This window comes from Zonotrichia albicollis, chromosome Z (genome assembly GCF_047830755.1).
Source record: "Zonotrichia albicollis isolate bZonAlb1 chromosome Z, bZonAlb1.hap1, whole genome shotgun sequence".
NCBI lineage: Eukaryota > Metazoa > Chordata > Aves > Passeriformes > Passerellidae > Zonotrichia > Zonotrichia albicollis.
Genome location: NC_133860.1, coordinates 21015060 through 21039356, shown reverse-complemented (window position 1 = coordinate 21039356; position 24297 = coordinate 21015060). Strand labels below are relative to the sequence as shown.

Sequence of the window (24297 nt, the reverse complement as noted above, 5' to 3'; positions counted from 1 at the left end):
AACAATTGGTAACAGGAACCTTGCCCTTATTGTAATAAGGAAAGAGACACATCACAGCTACCCTTAGAGCTTGCATATTTATTGAACAAATCCTACTAAAATAGCTAAAATACATTGGGTACTTGCATTATTAAAGATCACATTGTTACAAAAGCCTGCATTTTCAGCAGTACACAACTGCAACTATACATAAATGCCACAACTGCTGAATATTACTTCTTGCTCTATGTACAGCACAGCAGACGTAACTATTCTATTGGAAAATAAAGTGAGTGCACAAGAAAAGGGATACAGAAGGTAGGGAAAGGAAAGAAATCTAGAAGTGCAGTGCATGCATTGGTATTTAACAGTCAGAAGCTAAGACAGTTCAGAACAAGGCCTGCCCTGTAAAAGGAATAGCTAAAAGACAGAATCATATAAAAAATTAAGGTGGGCTTTCAGACTGTGTCTAACACAACAACACTCCATGAGTAGATGATACTGCTTAGTTTTGTGGTTAGTGTTATTTTGTATTTATAGTAGTTTGGGAGCAAGAACAAAAATGTAAATTCCACATGTTGACAGTACTGTGGAAATGTACTCTTTCCCCTTTAGGACTTCTCTTCCCAGAAATTTGCTGTATTTTTCTTACTATATCCCCTAGTTTATGGATTTGAAGAGGACATTAAAACTTGTCCCTTCTTTAAAAAAGGCTTGTAAGAAAAAAAGACAAAAATCAAGAGATTTTGAGAAGTTGGTGGAAAATTATTGCTCAACTTTCTCCATAAGGTGGTTAGGAGTCAGAAGGGAGATTTTACGAAAATTACAGTTTTGTGATTGCTCCCACTATAACTGCATGTTTGTGAGTGGACACTGATAGGGAATCAGTTCCTCACTTGTACACTATAAGTAGTTACTCACCTACAGCACTGAATAAGAAAGCCACACTGAAGACACAAGTAAACAAGTCAGTCCAGTCTAAAGAACAACATTCAGAAAAACAAAGTACCAACACCCTCTCAGAACATGGAAATAAAAAATAACTCCATCAGAGCTACCTTGCCAAGGAGCATATTTAAAGTCCAAAATAGCACCATTCATCAGTGTCTCAAATCCCGTGGCAGCATCACGATCACTTACCACAAGGAAACCATGAGTTTCATACTACTTCTATACATCAAAAGAGTACATGGATAAAATATAGATATACAGACAATCGATGAAAATAAACTACTAGGCTTGTTACATCTAAATGAAAAAAAAGGGGGACTCTCAGCCTCTGCAAGAAGCAGTTTGGGTTGGTGGAAATGGAGAGAGTGGTTTACCGGTTGTGTGCGAGCTGTGGAGTTTGAGTAGTGAAAGACATTGCTGTGGTAGAACCAGGCCTGAGGGCCCACCTGTAATGTTTGTAAACATGGATTCACAGTGTGAAATTCTGAGAGCTTTCGCTTGAGTTAGAATGTTAAAAACTAGTTTTTATGGTACACGTTTGTCCACTGTTATTCTCTAAAGCAAGGCTCAGAGTCCCATAGTTTCTTCTTACACTTGATGATTTACACAGAAACAATTTCCAATATATGACACCATGACCTCATCAAACCCATACATCATATGTAATACGAATGGAAAAATTATGTTTAAAAAGAGTAGAGGTAATTGATTTTGGTGAAATGTTGTCCATAGCCACTTGCTGGAGCCAGGCGCGCCCCCTCCACCTCACTTTTCTTGCGATTCACTTCCTTCGAGATGGGGAGATTTCCCTGTGGAGAGGAAAAAGTGATATTAGCTGTGCTTTGTTTGGTGGCATGCTCCCTTCTCTCATCCTAAAGTTTCCCTAGTTCCCTAGCTTTAGTTCAGCTACTAAACATGACTGAAGCACCTGATGCCACAGAGAACACAGGGATGTTTGAAAACCAGGAAGTTCTTGCAGCATCTGAGAAAAGCATTTCACGTGGCCATGGACGAATGTGTCCTAGCAGCAAAAAATGCAGAAGATCCAACATGAAAGTACATTTTATTTATGAAATATCATCTTAATATTATGAGAACTTTTTCCAGGTTAGACCTCTCATTGTTAAAAAACTTTACTAATTAAGCAACCAACATACACTACTAAGTCACTTCCCTATATTAATCCACCAGAAAGAGCACACTAAAAAAAAACTGCAGTGTTTTCTTGTTCTGAGCAGGTAAGGAAGTGGTGTTCCAATATGAGCCAGCTGCCTCAGATCTTTGTAAACACACATTTTAATACAGTCCATTCAGCAAAGTTTTTAAACAGCATTTAAAAATATGCTTCATTTTAAGCCTCAGAATGAAGTCTAAAGTCTAAGAACATGCCTAAAGTACTTTGCTGATTATATGTCACTATGGGATCTGAAACAAAAATAATTTGTTTAGCTTAAGATAAAGAAAAAGAAAATCTGTGGCTTTTGTGTTTAAGTGGTAAGAATTGTAAAGGTGTTTTATTGCTCATATTGTTTAGGATGTGTTTGTCACATAAGCTCAATATCTCTCTTTGTTTAAGAAATTAAAGTTATCTTCTCCAAGTTCACTTTTTTTTCTGATGTGCATTTCTGAATTGGGAATTAAACACATGGCAGTTTCCCAATCATCAATAAAGTGCAATTTTCAGCAATTTTCCTTTCTTCAAACCCAGAATCTTCGCTGGGATGTTCATACTTGCTACATTTACTCGTGCTGGGAATGAAGCCATCCCATGGCTCTCCCTCTCTTTATCACAGTGTACAGGACAGCTTTTGGTTTTAGGTAGATGAACTCCCCATGGAGTTCTGCACTGCACACAGGAGCAGTTTTCAGGCTGAGCACAGAGCAAAATCCCTTTCTGGAGACAGCTGGTAACTTGTTCCTTTGGGGCACCAAGAAATAGAGTAAAGGAGCAGAATTTGGTCAGTACATGTGCAGAAGCGTAAGGAGTTGTAACGTATATTTGCTAGAGCCAATATAGGTATTTTGCAAGAATTTCAAAATGAGAAAATAACATTTAAATTTTAGTGACTGCTCAAATAGGTTTCCTCAAAGTACTCTAGAAAATTCCATCCTCATGATAATATTTTTAGTTATTTTTGTTTTGCTAAATTTGTTACTTGTGTATCATTACAGGATACAAAGGGAAAACTAGAAACTTACACATGCAAACAGGCACACCACACAGACCAAAGGTCTGGGCAAATTTCCAAAAGCATTGTGTTGGGCAGTTCCTTTTCAGCTGTGAAAATAATCTCAGTCCTGAAATCCTGCCATACAATCATGAGATATAAAGTCCCATGTGACCCTTCTACGTCTGGAAATAAACCGTCATTAAGAACTGAAGCCTTTTATGTTTGTTTGTTGCATGAAAATAAAATTAAAAAAAAAAAAAAAAACAAAACCCCCCACTTTTATCTCAAATAATAGTTATAAAAAATTTATGTATTTTACTTTATATTTTCAGAAGTTCAAGCTATCTAGAATTGAGTAGATAAAAGCGCTCATCTAAAGGACTCAAAACTTTCTGCAGTTTTTTTCACCAATTTATCCTAATTAATTTTATAGTACAAATGAAAAAATTTCCAAATATGTACAGTTTCTGTTAAAGATGATTCTCTGCTGGAAGCTGAACTATGTGCAATCAATATTGAAATTGCTTTTGAATGTCAATTGTGATATTGACTAGCTCAATAAAATTTGGAGCTAGTTCTAAAAACTGGTTGTTGTACTAGCACATGCCAAATATCTTCTGAAGAATTACCTAAAGGCTAGGAAAAAAATTGTATTTTAAAAGCAGGAATCCAGTAACTTTAAAAGGGAAAAAGATTTATAATATGTTTTGGCTAGTTGAGAAACCATTATCCTTTCTGAGAACATTTTATTTTAAACTATGTACAGCCTAAACCCACAGCTATTCATAAATCCAATATAATGCAGCATTGTTGCTATGCTGCACATACTGCACAGTTTCATTCCTGTGCTTTAGGAGAAACTTTGTTTAATGATGAATGACAACTTACTGAAAGCTTCTAACTTAGCGTTTTGAATAAAAATCATCTAGTTAAGACACAGCTGATTCACAAAATTAGCAAATTCATTTGATGTAAGATTGACCCTACAGAGCACATTAATCAGGCTCTGGCACTGGTACCAGCCTTCTCAGCTGAACTTCTGGAATACTGTGAATGCTAAGAATCACAGTACTGCCATTAATGCTAGTTTAAAGACTGGAAGGCTGGCACATGAGGCTGCAAATACCCCACCTATAAACTTTAGAAGTTCCCTTGTAGAGGAGAAAGAGTAGAGGAAAATATAGTGTTATCCATATGGAACAATAGCAGAGTTTTGTTAACAATGAGCAGAAGCCTAGTTATTAACTGAAACTTAATCAAAACAATTTTCCATGTGTTCTCTTCTTTACTTACCTGCTTGAGCCAGTAATTGAAAGGGAATATGAAAATAAAACATGTACATCATGCACGTGGTTCTGCATAATCTTTATTTTTCACTATTGAAATTTCCTGTCCAATTCCATTTTTAAACCAGTAATGGTAACAGAATAAAATCTTATTAATGCTGTCTGATGAGCCACATCTTCTGCCTTTGTATGTGGTACTTCTTGTCAAACTCAGATGAAAATTTTCAGGCTTTGTATGCTTGTTACTCAAGTCAGGTAACCCACAAGCAAGATGCTTAATAAAAGATAAGCAACACCACCCAGTTCCTCCTGCTGCATTATCATTGACTTTTTCATCTGCATTGCTAGGAAAGCATTGCCAAAATTAAGCATTCAAAACTCAGATGTCAAGCTTGTAAAATCAAGAGACAGGCTTAAGAAATAGGAGCCTTTGAAAATTAGCATGTTTTCCTTCTGGTGTGCAGCCAACAAGAGTCCATGTTTTCTGCAAGCCTGAAGGCTAAAAACATAATTATAAAATGAAAACTGAGCTCTTCAGTTAACTGCATGGTGCAAGGGGCCAAGGCTTTAGGAAAAACAGAGCAACATGAGACTCGTGATGAAATCAGGAGTGCTGGCTACTTTCTTCAAGTGGTTGTAAAATAAAATCCATTGAACTTTCCATTTTATTTTTTTTTTCCCAAAGACTTTCGTCTTAGCAAACTATTTCTTATATGAAAGAAATTACATAAATAACTTTACCTTTGGAAATCCCCCATCCCCACGGCTGGTTGGAAAGATCATCTGGTTCATCCAAATCATTGAACCTGGCTGATAAACCTGTAGTGACATAAATATATACAAGATCTTAATAACAAAGACAGATTCATTAAATGCAGTGGTGTTCATGTGACAGACCACATCACTAAAACAAGTCTAATGTCAGTACAGCTTGGCCCAGGGTGTTTAATGTTTAGTACATATATTTTGTACCCATGACAACATCTGTCTCTAGAGCATTTCAACTACATTGTTTTATTTTTGCCCACATTCAACAGACACTTTAAAAAAAAATTAAAAGAGTATAGAATGTATTTTTTAAATATCTTTAATAAATTTTTTATAGAGGATGTCTGTACTAATGAGCTTGCTGAGGATATTGTAAGAAAACCTTGTCCATTCCCTTTTCCACAGGTCACTGGCAAAGGGCTGCTTAATGAAGTTCATTATCTTTGCTGATGACTGTAGGTGACAAGAGCACCACACCTTTGATATCCTTTCACAATGACTGGTAAACTAGAACGCATAACTTGAAAAAGTTAGAATTCCGTGTTAGCTCCCTACATTTTCCACATTAAAGAAATTCCAACCCATTGTAAAACACATACAATAAAGTAGCTGGCAGCAGGATTCAACAGTTAAGGTGCCGTCCTACAAGGTGCTGTCCACAGGAAAATTTTTCAAAGTAAAACGGGCAAGATCCAAAACTGGGCACTGACTACAGTAGAGGTTAAAGTGAACAAATAACAAGATTAATATCTCAGGCTCAAGATGATCTTCATCTTCAAGATTAAGATCAGAATATCTCATCATCTCAGTCTCAAAAACACCAAGTTTTCGGGTGCAAGTTACATACAATGCTGAAATTCTTAAATTTATTTTCTTGCTGGGTCATTCTCCTGGGCTCTTGGAGTTGGGAGAATTGAATTCTTTCAGCATGATGCCAGCATGTCAAACTATCAGTGTTTTGAGCTAGCCATTATAAATCACACCATTCTGATTTCTTTCCACTTTGGAAATCAAAACTTTCATAGTCAGTTAAGTAAGTGCTGGGCCAGTTTTACCCATTCTCTTGCTCCTGTGCATATATTGAAACATGAGAAAAGTTTTCATTCCTGGGGAGGTGCATGTTGACTATTAGCTGTCACAACTGGACTAGTTCTATCCTGGAGAAAATATTGGAAGAGTATTTAAATCTTCTTCCCAATAGAAAATACTGAACTCTTCTATAATGCAGAGGAGAAAAATACAGAGGAGAGAAATTTAAAACACAAAACTCAAGGCAGTGCCTGCTTTGTACATTCTCCTGTGCTTTTCTGCAGTACAAACAGTACTTTCTACGGATTAAAGCAACAGATTTTTTTCATATCTGAGGTCTCAGACAAGTCAGTTCAGCTCTCTGGGTGTGTTTGACATAAAATAACCAATGTGTGGCACAGGGCACTCTGTGAATTCAGTTAATGCTCACTCTGAATATTTGAACACATGTATGAAAGATATCAAGTAACCTCTGAGCTTTTCTGTCGCTATTTATAATCACTTGTTATTCCTTCTGCAATTATGTCTTGATTTTATTGTGTAGTCATACTTTCTGTGGTGGGAAATAGCAGTAGGAGTTCAGCTCTACCACAGGACATGCTGTTCACCAGCAAAGTATACAAAATGTATATGAGAGGATCACATAAGCATCAGAATGCTGAATTAGTCATTATCATGAATACAAACTTGTATATTTTCCATGGAGTCTGAGATGTATTTAGGTTAGACTATGGGCTGTGCTATCCCTATTAACAACCTAATAGGAATAAAATAAGCAACAGAAGTTAGATGAAAAAGAAAGGATTCTTTAAATTAAATTCATAAAAACTTGGAGGAGTTGCAGTTTGTGGGTGGATTTTGGGAATGAGGCAGGAGGGAAAAGGTGTAAAGTGTAAGATGAGCTCACAGCTATGCTCCAGGGTTTAAAAAAAACAAACCCCAAAACCTATCACCTGCAGAATACCCCACATTATCCCCAAACAATCTTTCATAATAATTCTCTGTTAAAAAAAAAAAATCAATATCCTTTTTTCTTCTTCAAAAACAAATACTGTGGCCCATATTGGTAGATAATAATCACATGGAAGTATTTCATATGAAGTTACTGTTCTGCTAGGACTGTATCAGAGCCCTGAATGGACAAAGGACATTAGGAGCAATGCTGAAAGGCTGGAGAATCATGGCTTGGAATCTGGCCAAGTGGAGGAAGATTCTGGAATGCAAAAAAAAAGATGCTGGTGTAGAGAAGTCCACTATAGATTTACTGTAATTCACCAGAAGGAGAAAAAGAAAAAAAAGATATAAAACAAACCATGACATCTTGCTGTGCTTTATAAATGCAGAAGCTACTTAGAAGTTCAAATATACTGAAAACTAGGCTATTCGAAAAACACATAGAACATTAATTCAGTTACAGCAGCTCAAAAGTACTGATATAAATGTTGCAAGATGAGCTATGAGAGAGGAAAGCAATGCTCCATTACAGAGTAGGATGCAAGGGTTACAACATTCCAGCTGTTAGCATGAAGCAAACACTTCTAAATAAATGCTTCCATTGAAACACACCAAATTTTCATTTCTTAGTACTTCCTGTGTGACTGTTATGCAAGCGCAGGCTTGGCTTAAATAACCAAAGTATCAGGACTCAAAACAGAATTACTGAGCTTTAGGGTGGATTGAAAAGTACAGTTTCTGCAAGTCTGCATAATGCTGACTCACACTGATAGCCTCACTGTTTGATCCTCATTAGCCAGACAGTCAAGCCAGGAAGCTTCATCCATGAACCATCAGATGTGGGAAGAGCTACCTGAGACACAACAACATGCAATTCTGCCTTAAACATTGAGGCCAGCTTGAAAACTGGGAATTATGGGTTGTCTATGTGTTCAATTTTGTAGCCTCCAGTCTCCTGAAAAGATACAAATAATGCATTTTAATATTACAGAAGAGCAAAAATGGAGGCAAATAAATGCCTAGTCTGTTTACCAGATCTCTCCGATTCCAGAAGTACTGATAGCTTTTTGGGTTGTTTCAACTTGGTTTTTTTCAAACCAGGAGGGTTAAAAACCAGCAGAGTCCATTTTAGTCCTTTGGCCAGCAGACTGAGAAACTCTTTTGCTCTTGCTCTGTTTTACCAACATTTCAAAATTCTAATTCCTGGATTTTTTTCCATTTTAAGCCATGCTTTCTTAAAGAACAGTGGTAAGGGAGTACAGTCTTTTGCCAAGCCTTAAAACAGATACATTAAATTATTTGAACAGAGCTGAACTTAATATACACTAAAAATCACATCAAAATGCTAAAATTTATTTGGTACCCACTCTTCATTCCTATTCACTAAGAGCATCTTTCAAACATTCACATAAATTGATCAACAGCAAAAAACCCCAGATTTATGGCATGTTAACTTACTAAAATGAGTATACTCCTGTTAAACATTCCTGAAGTTTTTATAGTTAAGAAACAATTGAGAAAACCCTTATAATTATTTTTTCTAAATGTTTTTTTCCTTTTTTCCCCATGTGAACCTCAACTGAATTCTTGCAATCAAGTCTTATTCAGGATGTAGAGTGGTATTCAACTACACTCTTGATTTCTTAACTAAAAGTTAATTGAAGAGCAACTGCTCTGAGGAAATCAGCAACCACCTTTTAAAGAAGCTTCAGGTAATCTCGTTGTCTTATAAACCAATTGTGAGGCAGGGGGAAGTGAAAACAAAAAGGAAATTATGAAAAGTGCTGTAGATCCTAATTCCAAATAAAAAGTGACCATGTCCAATAATTCTGCCTAGGAAAGGAAAAAAAAAAAAGAAAAATATTTACTATATGGATTAACAGTGTAATAGCAAACACAGATGGCCACATGTTGAGGAACATAGGAGTAGAATGATAAGAGGTGTGTGGGAAAAAGAAGGAAAGAAAGAGGTATGCATGTTCTCTCTGCAGCAGTGAGCAGCTGTGAGGACTGAGTGCCCTCTGTGCCTAATCCAGAACAGAGAAAGGGAGAGAGGCCACCCTCCTCCTGAGAGTGGGCTGTATAAGCAAAAAGGAGCACTGCTTCTCATTTCTGTACCCACATTTCTTTAAAATTTCTTAGTTACCAGCTAGTTTGAGCTGTAGATGTATGTTTCACAGCACATCCTACCATGTACTTTTTAATTCCCCCAAATGCCTCCCACTGCAGTAAAACATTTTCTTTCTAACCAACATCCAACAATCACAATCCAAATGCATACACAATCTTACTGCACCACTACTCAAACACTAAATAAATAATTTTGTGAATGAAAACCTCACTAAAACCAAACCGGAGGGAAAGCTTGTGCTAGGATCAAAGCTTTTGCCTCAGTTCAAAGGATAAACTAATGCTCCCATCCTCAGCAATTTATTTTTAAGACTATGGGGGAAACATTATGAAAGTACAAAATACATATATCTGATGTGTTCCTAAACTAGCACACAGGATTTAATAAATACAGCAACTGTCAGCTGAATGGTTGCTGCTTTTGGAGAGTTTAGTTGGACAGAAGTATTCTATCAGTCAAAGCTTTTATTTTCTAGACCTTCTGGAGAGGGCTAGGACAAAGCTACATCAAGAGTACTCATCATTACTCCTTATTTCACTGAGTCCTTAAAGTTTTGATGAGCCTTTGTTATGTTTAAGAAGCTGTACTCATGATGAAATGGGAGGCTGCTGTTGTGATAGCCTGATTCTGTAACAGGCTCACTGAGGAAGATTTCCCCACAGAAACAGCAGAAACCAAACCTGCCCAAGTTAAAGTGCATCTTCATTACCTTAGCTTAATAATTTTAAAATGCTGTGAATGTGTGATTTAGCAGATGTGAGGCTTAACAATTTTGTGAACTTGTTTGCATTTTTGAGCGTCTCTGCACCACGAATCTGAGCCTCTGCCTGAGATGCAGCGACAGTCATCCCAAATAACCTGACTTCATGATTTCAGTATCCTGTCAGGGCAGCAGATTTTTTCTCATTCCTGGTTTTCACATCAGTGCCATGATTATCAAAAGAAAAAAAAACAGTGGGGAAAATCAATAATTTACATTTATTTCACTTGGGTTAGTTCCACAAAGTAAAGGTTAGATAAATGGTTTGGGAGAACTGACAAAGAGTTACATCATGATTCTGCAGCTGGGATCGCTCCAAGTATCACATCTCTGTGAGACTTTATCTGCCATTGCAATGATAATTAATCCTTGGCAGTATATCAGCAGAACATGGCAAGACAGCTGTACACCTGAATTTGCCTTTGACTTCTCTACATCAGCATCTTTTGATGTCTTTGCCTTTTCTTGGGGAAGATATTACTGCTGTTTTTTATTCCTCCCCATCTGATGACTCAAACTCACAACCACATAGAGATGAAAAGGCCTAAATGAGACAAGTATGCTTTTCCTTGCATCCCCCTCTCCACACTGCAAATGAATTACAAAGTTTATTTATTAGGTATTTGATGATTTTTGTAGTCCTCTTGCATCTCTTCTGCAATTTCTGTAAATTTCACAGAAGAGGATGTCATTTGCTCCTTCCCTACACAGCATAAGGAATTGACCTTGAAAAGCTTCTTCTATAAATCCCTTGTCATCTGTTGTTTCCTTTGTTGTTCTTGAGGTTACACTGAAGCATCTCCTCCTATGCAGTCTCCTATCCTGGCTTATCTGCATCAGATTCTTCAAGGGACTCATTCCTGTCCTCATCCATATACAGGCTGCATGTTTTATATGTGTATTTAAAAATAAGACTTCTGCACACTTCTTTATCCAGTAAGAACCCCTCTACAGAAACTTTAGCTGTATCCTAACATAGGTGATTGAATGAGGTTAGTTCTAGTAAACACTTCCCAACTTTCCCTGGGGAGGAATCCACTCCACACCACCTGAATGTGATGCAATGTTTAGGAATAAATTTTCACTTTTCTGCACCAGTAAGGATCAATCCTACTTGTGTGCTATGAGTGGCTTGCTGTTTTTTACTTCATTAATGCAAAAAAAATTGCAAAACATTGTTACTATTTACCATGCATACAAAGACTAAGAGAAAAAAATTAAGCAGTAACAAGTAATAAGTGAACACAGTCATAAATGCTCCTCCAACTTCTTACTGAATTAATGAATTTTACTAAGCATAAACTATTACCAGAGTACTGCACTCCTTGAAAGGGAAAGAATATATTTATTTCAGAAAAAATAAAAAAAACAAATGCATACTGTGTGGAAAGTTCCATCAAGTAATAAAATGGCTGCAAATTACTTTGTTCCTCCAGTAAATTTCTATGTTCTCCAAAACTGCAAAACATCAGAGAAATCAAAATAAGCAAATCAGCCATCCAGAAAACCTAACTCAGAACCCAGTACAACCTCAGTACAACATATTTATTTTGTCTGCCTCTGTACCACAGTAATTTTTTTGTTTTACTTAGCATGCAACATACAGGAAAACAACAACAACAAGGCTGAGAATTGAAATAATACTCTAGCTCTCAGTTAATTACAGAGGAGTTTGTAATTTGCTCTTCAAGTGCAATAAGGTAGAGTTTAATTAGTAACTACTTGCACCTACATCTAATAGTAACTGCAGAACAAGATGCATAAGCAAGTCTTTTGTTACAAGCTGAGGTGGATGCACAACCAAAATTCTGAACCAAAGGATGCATAGTGCTTTTTCAGTAGTTTCATACATAGCATGGACAAATTACTTGAGCAACAGAGGAAGAAGAAAAGGAGCATGGTCAGAGGCTGACCAAAGAGTCTATTTAGTCCAATGTCCTCCTTTTATCAAGTTTTGATCTTAAGGGGAAATCCAGCAAGAACAGTGGCCTGTAGTGAACTGTTAAGAATAGGGACAGAGATAGACCAGAATAATACCTCTCCTGTGTGCCCTCCCAAACCTGGCCCTCCACTCTTGGGGTACACAAAATGTATACACCAAGCAGTCTCCCAAAATAAGTGTTTATTTCTTAAAATTTCCTATATGTTTTCTAAATAATGCCCTGAATGCTGTAACTTACCAAAGGCTCAAGCGACTGCTTTGGACTGCAACAGCTTTTCTCCCACATACCAAAAAGATGAGCAGAAATCCAACCAGGAATGCAGTTCCCCAAGTGCAGAGCGCTTCTTTCCCCTCGGGAGGTGCCTGCCCCTTGCCCAAGCAGCATTTTGCAGGCAAGTATTGAAAAGTCCCAGCCATACTCTTGGAAATAGGAGAGAGAACCACCTTGTAGAGCCAGTCCTCGCTTACCTCATTAAAAGAGGTGTAATGAGGGCATATGATTGTTAACAAGTGCTTGAAAGCACTGTGGTACATTTACCTGAAGCCTCCCTATTACCAGCCTCCACTGGACAGATAGATAGTAATGCAGCTAAGTGCTACTCCAGGCACAAAAGCACAAAATGTATCATGGATGTTCTGGAGGCTAAAAGTAATAAAAAATCTCTCGGTTCTGGGACTCATTTCAGGAGCTGTGTAAACTCATACTCTATTGTGATGGAGATTTATCACAGATACACAGTCATTTTAAAGCAAAGAAGAAGATTTGCTCCTCTCTAACCTGACCTTTCTAAGGTAGCTATGAGGAGTCAATGTGTGCCTTCTAAACATCAGGGCTGGAAGAGGCCAGGGGTTCTTTCTGACAGTGTGTGTATTAAGCCAAGGCTTTTACCACCTCCAGCAAGGACACATAGATTTCTTAGAACTTTTTTTAACTTGCTCCCACCTAAGTATGCCAAGCCAGTAGAGATAATTAGGTTACTGTTTACAAAATTATTCCAGAGATACTTCTTCCTGCAGGATAAGAAAATCCTATTTATTCTGAGGGTGGGTTGTTTTTACTTGTTTGTTCATTTTGATGCAGTATTTACAAAAGGAAACATCAGGAATCCTCCCAGCAACAGGTACAGAAGGATTCATTCAGTACTGCTACTATGAATTTGCCAGACCAGAAGTCCAAACAGAATTGCATGTAACACTCAAACAGTGATTCATACTATCATTCTGCATTAAACATTTGGAAATAATATCTTTTTCACCTTTGAAGATTGTGCCCTCAATTAATATGGTTTAATGAGTGAATAAATATTTGAAATAAAACCAAAATACAGATAGATAAAACTATTTTATTAAAATACCCTGTCCCTGTCAATGATGCCAGCTGAATTATGCTTATAAAATTGTTCTAGAACTATTAGGTGTCCTCCTTTCGCCATCTCTTCAGCATATACAAGGATCAGAATTCAGTTATGAAGCAGCAGTATAGCAAAGTCAGAAAAAAAGTAAAAATATTGTTAGTGATGGCATTAGATCCCAAGCCTTAAAAAAACAATGTTATATATATAGTGTTATTAGATGTATATTCTTATTTCTGATTTTCCAAAATTTCAGCCTTTGAGAAAAAAATTATAAAGATTTTCCCTGGACTTAGTATTACATAAGCCTCCCATTCCATGTGTCAACACAGTTTGGTTCAGATAGAGTATGCTGGGGCAAAGTAGCAAAATTTTAGCATCCAGAGCATGTTTCTGACTGAGTAGAAACAAGTATATAAAAAGCTTTTGTCTTTTCATGTGCATATGAGCTCTACCACTGAAATATCCACAGTATCTATAGCTTTGTGCAAAAATTGCTCTTTTTAAAAACTCAGCTTTTCTACCCATAATCAAGTAAAGGTTTGTTTTTTGCTCAGCTGAACAGGTGGCTTGACAGAAGTATTGCAGAAACTGGTTTGTATTTCTGCTTACAAACTTTGAAAGCTGGAAAAGCGTTAATTCTCCCTGAGTTTTCAGCAATCAAGTGCACTGTGCAAACTACACACAATGTATAGCATGTGCATTACATAAGCATAATAAAAAAGCACAATATAAGTGTTCAGATGGCCAAAACTATTCAGCTTTCATCCCTCAGAATAACTTCTCTTGACCAAATTCTGGCCATACTATACGTGAGCAGAAGGGGGTCAGACAGTCCTGCAGGTTCTGTGTGGCTCTGACTTACCATAAAAGAGACTCCAATTCCAGTTCCAGTACCAGGCTTGGTAATAATCAACCAGGTATGAGTTTTCTCATGCCAGACCAAGAGTTGCTTTTGTCCAATGTGCATCTAGTAATAGGGTGGGCATAATACCTCATTTCATCACCTTGCTCTTTTTTTTTCTTTTTTCCTTTTTTTCCTTTTTTTTTTTTTTTATTTTCCTCAGAGCATATAAAAGCTTCCAAATAATGCCTGCCCCTGCCAGACCAATTCCAGACTCCATTCTCCACAAATAATCCTAAAATTATGAAAAGCTGTTCCAGCCCAGGGGCACAGAAAATTACGGAATGTTTAAAGACACCTGCATGTAACTCCCTGGAAAGAGGTTAGTTAAACTGGTATGAAATTTTAAACACAAAATTTTCTTCAGAAATATCTTCACCTAATGTAAATGATATTATACATTTCTCTACAAACTAGAAGAAGAAAACCCACACAAACAAAAAACTAAATGGGATGGTGATTCTTTTCTCTTCAACCAAATGCAAGCTGTCTTTTCTTTCCTTCTAATTTAATAAAGAAGGGCTTTTCTCCAAACTGTTTTCACCCCTAAAGGTCATCATCCCTTATTTCCCTTTTCTTCCAAGTAAGACTATAAAATGCAGGGAATGCAAATGACAAATATGAGATAATAACCTCAGAAGTGATGCAGTTCAGGCAAGGATGCAGGACAGGAAGCATTCAGCCCAAGTGACCTACTTCCAGAGCATTTCTGCTCTGCGATGACACAGCTATACTGAACAACAGCCAGCCCAGAGACTCCCCACCAGACAGAAATGCTGACAAGAAAGCCATCTCACTGTGGTAAGTCAGGAGAAAATTTATGATTGGCTCTACATTATCTTCTGTTTACTTTCAGAAAAGTCAAAATTAAAGTCTTAAAGATCTGTTTACTGATATACACATTTATTAGCTTTGTTAGTTTAAATTCTTTAAGCACCATCACTGTGAGACCCCAGAACTTAAAATTCACAAGAAGGAGAAAAGGACACACCTGAGTGCTTTGAAAGCAAATAAACAGACTACTTCTCTAACTGTCTAAAATGATGATCTGATTTCTTTATTTAAAAGCTAATATTTACCGTAACAAAAACAAACAACACAAAACCCAACCCTTTCCTGGTTTTGGTAGGAGCCTTCTTCGAGATCACAGAAAACTGGAATTGGGACTTCCTTACTCCCACTCTTCTAACATGTTTTTTATTTAAATTATTAGATCACTTTCAATGATTGAAAGTGGCAGAAAAAAATTAAAAACAAATTCCTTTCTTAAAATTCTTTTTTAGTTAGAAGTTTTTTCCCCCTTGTTAGCCAAAATTTTAGTTAATATTATGTAAAATTTTAGTTTATATTTCATAACACTCAGCACTTGCCACAAAGGCAGTATATAGAAGTTCTAGCATTTCAAATTAAAAGACCACTTAAGTGACCCCAGGATTTTATACATTGTACATATATATAAAAGGTTCTTTCCTCCTTCAGGTAGACACTTAAAGGAAATGCATTATGCAGAAGTAAGGACAGATCTTCAAATGGCAAATGTTCTTGTGTAAAATGGCTTAAAATGACCATGAGTTAAAATTATAAGAATAATAGGAAGTGCACTCTTCTGCTTTTCTGTTCCTCTTAAAATTGAGGATATTAATATAAAACAGGTGCAAGAAAGAATGATTAATTAATCAGGTAATTCTTATTTCAAGTCCAGGAAAAGGAGAAGTAGCATTGAAAACTAATGTGTTAAATAACTTGCCTTTACTGTTTAAAATGTTTAGGAAACATTTTATGAGAAAAGAAAATTAAGAAACTAAGAGGGCAAGACAGTGAAGTTAAACTAAGAACTCATTTGTTCTCACAAGTTTATTCTAGTCTTTTCAAATCTTTAAGCTTGGCTAAATAATTAATGAACTTTCAGACTGGCAAAGGAATAAGAAGGCTATTTTCCCCCATTTTTAAACATCTATCTGAGTCTACTGAAACACAATAGTTAAATTTTAACTGACCAGTGAGAGCAGAGTAGAGCCTTTGCATATACTGTGATATCAAAACAAAGTAAGCACTTTCATCATGTATTTCAGTGTGTGGAAAGTGTTGATATGCAAAGAAGATTATTTCCTGTAAATTAGAATGGTTAGAGAGATACTCGCAGTTAATACGAGAAGAAATATGCCAAAGACAAGTGTGTCCACTACTGCAAGGAAAGTATGTCACTGGTCTGACTTAGAATTACATTTGGTGTTAGTGTGCCAGAAGTGAAACAGGGGGGGAAAGGGTGGTGGTAGGAGAAGAGATTCTGCCAAGTATCACATCTTAAACATCCTTGCAAGCTGGGGTAAAACCTAATAGTACATTTTAATTTTTATCACAAAAAAGAAGGGGAACTTTTAAAAACAGCTAAATGAGGTCTGTATTTATGTTACACTGCAAAGTACACAATGGGACTAGACAGGTGGGTACATTTTATTTTTTGCATTTGGATAGCTTTAAGTTGTATTTTATGTTCTGGCCCAGAAACTGGCTCTATAAAACTGACTACTACAGGAACCTTGCTAGATTTATAGAACCATCTGCTGGAAGAAATCAGTGGCTATTTTATGCCTTACTAAACTTAAAATAATCTTTTGTTCCATAATAGGCACACATTGCACAGAGCAGCCTGCATAACATCTAAAATGTGGGCTGACTGTCACCTTGGTGTTGGTAGCAAAACAGTTGCCTTATTCAATATTCCACAGTTGTGTGAACAACATGTATTTTAGCATTATTTCTATTCACAGTTTAAGTGAATCATTTCCCTTTTAATTCCCCACCCCCATCTATTCACTTATACACAGATGAGCAAAGCACTTTGATGAAAGTAGGTTCCAGAATAGACTAGAACTCCAAAAATTTGCAAGTTTATTTTTGCAGATAGGAATGATAAAAACAAGGAGCCAAAACCAAAAACAAAGCCTTTATAACAGAGTACGTATTTGCTTATTTTAATAATTCTTTGATCATCACTGCTCCCCCATATCAAAACAATCACAAAGAACCAGACAGGGATAATATTAATGCAATTAGCCCAATCTTCATAAGAGTATGTCCCTTGGAACCTCACACTGGGGAAAAATATTATGCACTAATGTACATCCTATGCAATTCTACTTAAAGCATTGCTCAATACTAATTAACATTAACATCATTTATCAATATTTTATCCTGTAGCATCCAAAATGTATGACTTTTTTGCCAGTACATGTATTTATATACGATTCTGAGATAGCTGCATCCTCAGCTAAGAAGGCTATAGGATGAAAAACTGTCTGAACAAAATCTGCCTACTTTGAGCACTTTTTCTGAAAAAAATACAGTTACCTTTGTCCTCCTGAGTCTGAGACAGTCCTTCTCAGAGAATACCATTTTTATATGCATATCCTTAAAATCAGGAGTTTGTCAGCAGTGGTACTCAGAATATAAAAAATGGTCTTTAATCAATAAAAACAGAAACACAATTAGCACTGAAGGAAAGAGGTTGTTGTTCATTAAACACATTACAAACAAGTGCCTGTAAGTTCAGTCATGTTTTAGGCCTAAACATTTTTTTCTAGAACAGATCTGTGTCACAAAGAATGGTGGTGTTTTCAGAAGGTTAACCTAATAAGAAAATTTAGGTTGCACCTTATGCACTTCCCGGACAGACTAACATTAAATCTTTTTCACTTACAAAGTGCAATGACCTATTTCTTCTTTTTGGGAGAAAGGTGTCAGTGTTGGCATTACTGGATATTGTTTTGTCTGCATGTGTTGCTACATGTGTTATGATGTGTATTTTTCACAATAACTTAAATATTTCTTGTTTCAATTAAATAAGCCTTACTGCACAGAGACGGATTTCAGATTTTTATTAAAAAATGCAAGAAAATAAAAGATCCAAAATAAGGAGCTTTTCAGATTACATCAGTTATTGTATGGCAAGTCCCCATAGCCTCAAAAACTGTCATATAAAGATCCTATTTATAAATGAGTATTGGGAAGAGGGAAATAAGGTTTGTAATGACACAAAAAATTATTGATACTCTGCTAAAGCAACTAATTCTTACCATTTTTATGTTCTGTTAAGTCTTGGGATTGCAATTTCTCTCAAGTAGCACAAGGAGAACAATCTGAAAACAATTTCAAAAAAATTAAAAATGAAAAAAAAAGTAATTCCAACAGTTGCAATAGTTAAAAGGTTTTTCTTGCCAGCAAAACAGTGGGTGAACCAAGTATAAGCTTCAGTGGTTAAGATTAAAGTCATGCAAATTATTCTAACCACACATATGCTTATATATCATGCATCTCTGCACTTCAGTGGTCTGTAGGCTTAAATATAGGACAAAGGAATCCCTGGTACCTGGATTTGCAGAACCCTATGCTATTCTTAGCACTGGGTATATTTCTGAAGAGCCCCATACGTAATGGTTAACACAAGTAAAAATCAGTCAAGAGGACAAAAACCTGTCAGCCTATGTTTACTGTAATTTGTGGTCCATTGTTCCCAGGCATACTACTAAGTGTGGGTTTTTGCAATCAAGGAACAAGCATAACACAATGTAACAGCCCAGAGAGTAGGTATTTTTGGAAATGGCACTGCATTACATAACCTCCAGTTTTCTCCCTCTCTCTATTCCACACACACCCCCTATTTTAAACAGGGAGAGAAAAAAAAGAAGAGTAGGTCCTACCTCATTTACCTTAAATTATCACGGTCTTAATGGACTGAATTTGTAGCATATCTCCTTTATCAGCTTTCTTTATAGAAACAAAAATTAAAATTCTCTTCTATTGATTACATATTTCTTACCTATAGCATGTATGTACGAAATATAATTAGGAATGAGTCATATGTTTACACAAACACACACAAACATATTGGATTTAAAACTGCAAATTCATATATCCATAAATATACACAGAAATGTCTGAAAAAAGAAAAAGTAGCATGTACATGTACAGCAAAACATGGTTTGTTTTGGCTTTGTTATTTTGTTGCCTTTTTTTTTCTCAAAAGAACCACCCAAAATTTAACTGCTGCACATGCAAAAATGCAGAAGGCTGTTGCAAGAATGACTGCTTTCCAAAAATAAACCCCAGCAGCCTGAGAGGAATCCAGTGTCAGGGCAGAGAAGAGGGAGATTCGTTTTACAAGGGAGAAGAAAGGAGATGATAAACCTGTCCTAGAGCCTTGCACGCATGCTAACAAAGCCAAGTGCATTAGGTTCAAAAATATGTTTTGGTGTTTGCGTAGTGCAAAACCCAGAAAAAGGAAAACATTTTAGAAAATCACTTCTCATCTCCCCTTGCATGTGTGCAGAAAAATCCTCAGCCTAGAAATCTAGCCTTAAAGCACAAAGACAAAGAGACACATATACTGCACGTTTTCGCATTTTCCTTTAAAAAGCCTGTTTGGAAATGTGCACCGAGAGGGGAAAGCCAAGCTGCAGCAAAGTCCGGCTAAGGACAAAAAGAAATCAAAAAGAAATTAAAAGAAACATAGAAACACAGAGAGGAGAAAGCAGAAAGGGGAGAAAGGGAGAGAGAGAAAGCAAAGGGGGATTAACTAAAAAAAAATTAAATTCTGTGGATTGGAATTGTATATACTTACAGACAAAAGCCCCCGCTCCCTGCTCACTTTCTGTCCTTTCTACATGATCTGAAACACAAATGTGGATTACAAAAGGGCAGCATGCTACAGAAGGGAATTTATAGTTGGGGGAGTGGAGAGAGAGGGTAGGGGGTGTGGGTAAGAATGACTGCACCTCTTCCAAAGTGCAGCCTCGGAGAAAAAAAAAGAAAAAAGGGGTGGGGGTGGCTGGGGGAAAGTCTCTCTCTCTCCCCCCCCCGCCCCCCCCTGCCGCCCGTTCCCTCTCTCGGGCTGGGTTTTGCTTGCCAGCGCTGGTTATATTGAACAATGAGCTAATTCTGATGGTAGCTGGCCAGCTGCCAGCTCCATCCCCCTTTTACACACACACACACGCACACACACACAGACACACAGGCACACGCACATAGGCACACGCACTCTCCCTGCCCGCCCGCCTCCCCCCGCACGATGCTGCAGCGCCAGACTGCTTAGTCTGCAATAATCCGCAGCCCCGCGTTCCCCCCGCTGTCTGGGAGCCCCAGGGCAGCGCCCGCCCCGCTGCCGGCCGAGCCCGCCGGGGCAGCGCGACTGCGGGGAGCGGGGCGAGGATCGGGGAGCGGGGCGATGCTGCGGGGAGCGGGGCGAGGATCGGGGAGCGGGGCGATGGAGCGGGGAGCGGGGCGCGCTGGCTCCGGGGAGCGGGGCGCGCTGGCTCCGGGCCGCGGGGATCGCGCACCCCTGGGCGGCGGCCAGCTCGGCCGGGCGGGGAGCGCGGCCAGCGCGCTGCGCAGCGCGGAGGGGCGGGCGGCGGGGGGGGGGGGGGGGGGGGGGCAGACGGAGCGCAGCCACGAACTGTAATAATAACCCTGCAAAGGGCATCTGAGGAGACGGGAGGGAGGCGGAGGCAGCCGCCCGCCCGCCGCTTCGCATCGGCCGTGCTCGTCTGGGAGGGGAGAAGGCGGTGGGCGGGGAGGCCGCGGAGCGCCGGGAGCGGGCGGGCAGCGCGGGCTGGGGCCGCGGGCAGTGCCCGCAGCTGCGGGAGGGCGGGGCAGGGGAGCGCGGCGTGGCGGGGCTGCCACCCAAGGGTCGCACCGCGCTTGCAGCAGCGGGGTCGCGCCTTGAGGCAGAGCGTGCGCAGCGCTGCCAGGGACAAGCGACAGCGACAGACGAGCGACAGCGCGACACAAAGACTCAGCCAGGGCTCCCGCTGCGCGGGCACCGGGTAGAGGGTGCGGGGAAGGGACAGCGGATCCATGGAGGGACACAGGGCGGTGCGGTGCTCCACGGGGCCTCTCCCTCAAACGGTGTACAGGGGTATACAGCCAAAAAATCTGAGAAACGCGTGGAAAGAAGCAGATTCCCTGTTACCCCGCAGCGCGTGAAGGTACCTTCCTCAGAGTTAATGCCCATGGCAAGAGAGATTATAATGGTATGAAGTCATTCGTGGTGCAGGCTAATAGAAGCCTTCTCTGTCAGGCCTAGATTATAAGGAACTAACCCTGTTTTTCAAACCCACCGGTATTTAACTCCCCATGAAACTGCATTACTCCGTGGTCCGTTTAGGATTTCCATTTTGTTGAGTGCAAGCAGTTGGCTAGTATGTCTCTGCCCCTTCCTGAGCAGCTACTACATGTCTGTGAATGCTTTGCAGGCCTGCCAGCTTCAGGAAAATTCAGCAGCTGGAAGGGAGAAACATGGGACATAAACAGCCCCTGATATTTAAACCCCTGGTAAGCTGTGGTAATAATTCTAAGTTTAGTGCATTAGGATCAGATCATTTGCCTTAAAAATACAGTTACTACTGCTCATGTCTGTTCAGCTGCCTACCTCCTCCACAGATTTCACCCATCAGCTGTTAAGACTGAAACACATCAGAGCTTGAATGTTTAAACTTTATCTGGAGAGAATGATTTAATTGTTGGCAGTGGGGGTTCTGAATAACAAATATGGGTCCAGTGCAGGTAGCAGGCCCTCATGGCACATGCACAGGTGTGAGCAAGGGGTTCCTTTTTCCTTTGGTGCATCTTCTAACCTGTAGACTATATGTTCTAGCTAGTGAAATATCAGGGATTCACCACTTGCAGAAATTTGGCACCGTGGAATGAAGCTAGGCACCAAAGCTCCGACTGTAGAAGGTGGGAAGCTTGTGCTGATGAAGCCCCCAAGAGGCTGAAGTGGACAATGCTGTTCTACAACAACGGAGGAGGGGATGAACAGATTCTTTCAGGGATCCATGGCAGAATAATGGTTGCACTAAGTCAGAGTTGCAACTGAAGGTTTTTATTCTCAGAAGAATAAACATCCTATATTATGACTCTCGTAGCAGAAAATTTATTGCAATCAATAAGTCATGTAATACAAAATTTCTAATACAGCTTAACTTAAATTTTTTCATCACCTAGGTTCTAATTTAACTTGTAATTTCTATTCACCTGGACCTTCTGCAGATAGTTTCCTGTAAAGCTGTGGAGAAGAGGGATATAAACTCCCAGCTAGAGCTGTCGTGTCTTTCTCCATTCCCTGCTACCTCAAAACCACGTGCCCAGTTTCCACAGTCTGTCTGTAGTCCATCCTCTGCAACCCATTTGAGAATCTGTTCACATCCTAAAATTCCTTCCGGAACCACCAAGAATGGCTGTGGATAGGTGTAAATATCCTTCTGAGCCCTTTTGGCTTAAATCTCCTTTCCATGACCTGGTTTTGTAGCATGAGTAAGCAACCTGCTTTGCTGTGCTCTGTGTAGGTGACTGCCTGTGAAAAGTTATACCTGTCTGCTGCCTGTAACAAGCTATGCTGATAGGATCTGCTCCAAGTCTGCACTCTCTAGTTTGGCTTTAGTGTCTGCAGTTTCCTTTTTCTTAGCCAGCTTCCCTCAGCAGCTCTGATGGAAACTGGCAGCAAAGGTTTAGCTGTTAAGAGGAGTCAGAGGGCAAGAGCCTGCGTGGGAGAACAGAAGGGGGCATTTTGGCCTCATTGTGAGGCAGGAAGAGTTTTGGAAATGCAATTACACTTCCAGATTTAGGAACACGGAAACCTAACATGGACTCTAGACAATGAAGTAGAAACCGAGAGAGATTAAGAACCAATTCAAGCAAACTGCTAATATTGAACTAAAATATCTTTGAAAAAAAAAACCACTTTACTGAAATTATTAGTCAAGAAGCAAGTTTTTTCGTATTCGGTCTTAGTCAAAGTGGCAAGAGCATTAGGATGCTGAGAAACACCCAATAGGTCAGCAGCCTATTAGGGGAAAGCATTGCCCTTTCTAAAATGCTCTGTTGCAATGTAGTGGAAATCTTTTTGCACCTGCAGTTCTGGCCTTCAGCCTGGGTGGAAATCCAATACCAACATTCCAATGATCTTTTAGTCTTTAATCACTCCTCTAAAATTTCATTATTACAAATGTGACACTCAGGTAGATTGTCCTGCTGTCCTCAGGAAAATAGATTTAACCTCAAGCCTGATTGTTACACCCTGTGGTTACCAAAACCAGTCTGACTTTGTTCTGCAGTCAATTATAGATATAGGGAAAAAGTTTGCTCCTTTTACTGCCTTTCATCTTTGACAATTCCCTTTGATTCCTTTTCTCTTTATTTCTATCTTTGTTCTGATTTATAATCCCTAAAATTGATAGAGTCCTGACCTACAAAGTATTACTGTTATACAAATAACCTAAAATGGGCCTGCAAAGTGGACAGAGCAGAACAGGCCGTTGTGGCTGAGGAAAAGGTAAAAGCAGCAGAACAAAAATTTATTTTTATAAAGCAGCTGAGAAACTCCATGGCTTGCAATGAATAGACCTAAAAAAGTCACCGGAAAATCACTCTGAAGTTGTCCTTTCCAATTCTGACAGGAACCAGAGAAACTGTGGGCAACAATTCCCAGTCTTCTCACCTCTGTCCTTCAGCCATCCAATTCCAACACTGGGCACAGCACACAACAATGGCAAGACTGTGGTCTGGAAATCCATCAGACTCAAGCCTGCTAGAGGTGGTTGAGAGCTGCCTGGTCCTGTGATGAATTGGTTTGGAATTGCCTGGAGCACCTGAAGAAGGAAGGGGATTAGAAGGTGCACAAGATTCTGGGTACAGGTGACATCTTAGCAACTGGAGCCAGATCATGCACACAACTCATTGTAAACACATCCAAACCCCAAAATTCAGTTATATTTGCTTGTGGCTTTTGTGAATATGCAGTTTCTATTAATGGTATCTGCATGACTCCATTACTTACATGGATAAGTCCAAAAAGCATCACAAAGAAACTCACCACTTGGGTGAAAAGATAAAACATATATTGACAGTTTTCCTTTCCTTCAAATTCTTCAGTCACTTGTGCTATTCCTATTCTTAAGTTCTATTCATTAGCATATAAATCTGAGGAAGAAAGTGCATAAAAAAACTTGTAAAGATTTAAAAAACCATAAATGGGGCAATGGATTATAAGTGGATTATTACTAGGTATGAGAAAT

At 38.8% G+C, this 24297-nt stretch overlaps 1 protein-coding gene and 1 long non-coding RNA gene across 7 annotated transcripts; both read right to left on the bottom strand.

Annotated features, from left to right (window-relative positions):
- Positions 1-58: 58 nt before the first annotated feature.
- On the bottom strand, positions 59-21081 carry NREP (neuronal regeneration related protein). Of its 6 annotated transcripts, XM_074532309.1 has the most exons (5): positions 20002-20153; positions 19848-19895; positions 18304-18366; positions 5129-5206; positions 59-1739 (listed from the first exon to the last, which is right to left on the bottom strand). In XM_074532309.1, the coding sequence occupies exons 3-5, from the start codon at positions 18304-18306 to the stop codon at positions 1617-1619; spliced, it is 204 nt and encodes a 67-aa protein (XP_074388410.1). In that variant the 5' UTR covers positions 18307-18366; positions 19848-19895; positions 20002-20153; the 3' UTR covers positions 59-1616. The 6 variants fall into 6 exon arrangements, 4 of the variants coding, with proteins under 4 accessions (XP_074388410.1, XP_074388409.1, XP_074388406.1 ...); XM_074532308.1 differs by lacking the exon at positions 20002-20153 and having other exon boundaries at positions 19848-19995; XR_012578004.1 differs by lacking the exons at positions 59-1739; positions 5129-5206; positions 20002-20153 and adding exons at positions 18928-18994; positions 20692-21081 and having other exon boundaries at positions 18302-18366.
- LOC141727013 (uncharacterized) lies at positions 9483-18297 on the bottom strand. Its single transcript, XR_012578006.1, has 2 exons — positions 12210-18297; positions 9483-11487 (listed from the first exon to the last, which is right to left on the bottom strand). It is a non-coding gene; the product is annotated as an uncharacterized LOC141727013 (long non-coding RNA).
- Positions 21082-24297: the final 3216 nt, after the last annotated feature.

Coding starts and splice junctions, on each gene's coding strand:
- NREP (XM_074532305.1), bottom strand. CDS start 21,081: ATGGATCCGCTGTCCCTTCCCCGCACCCTCTACCCGGTGCCCGCGCAG.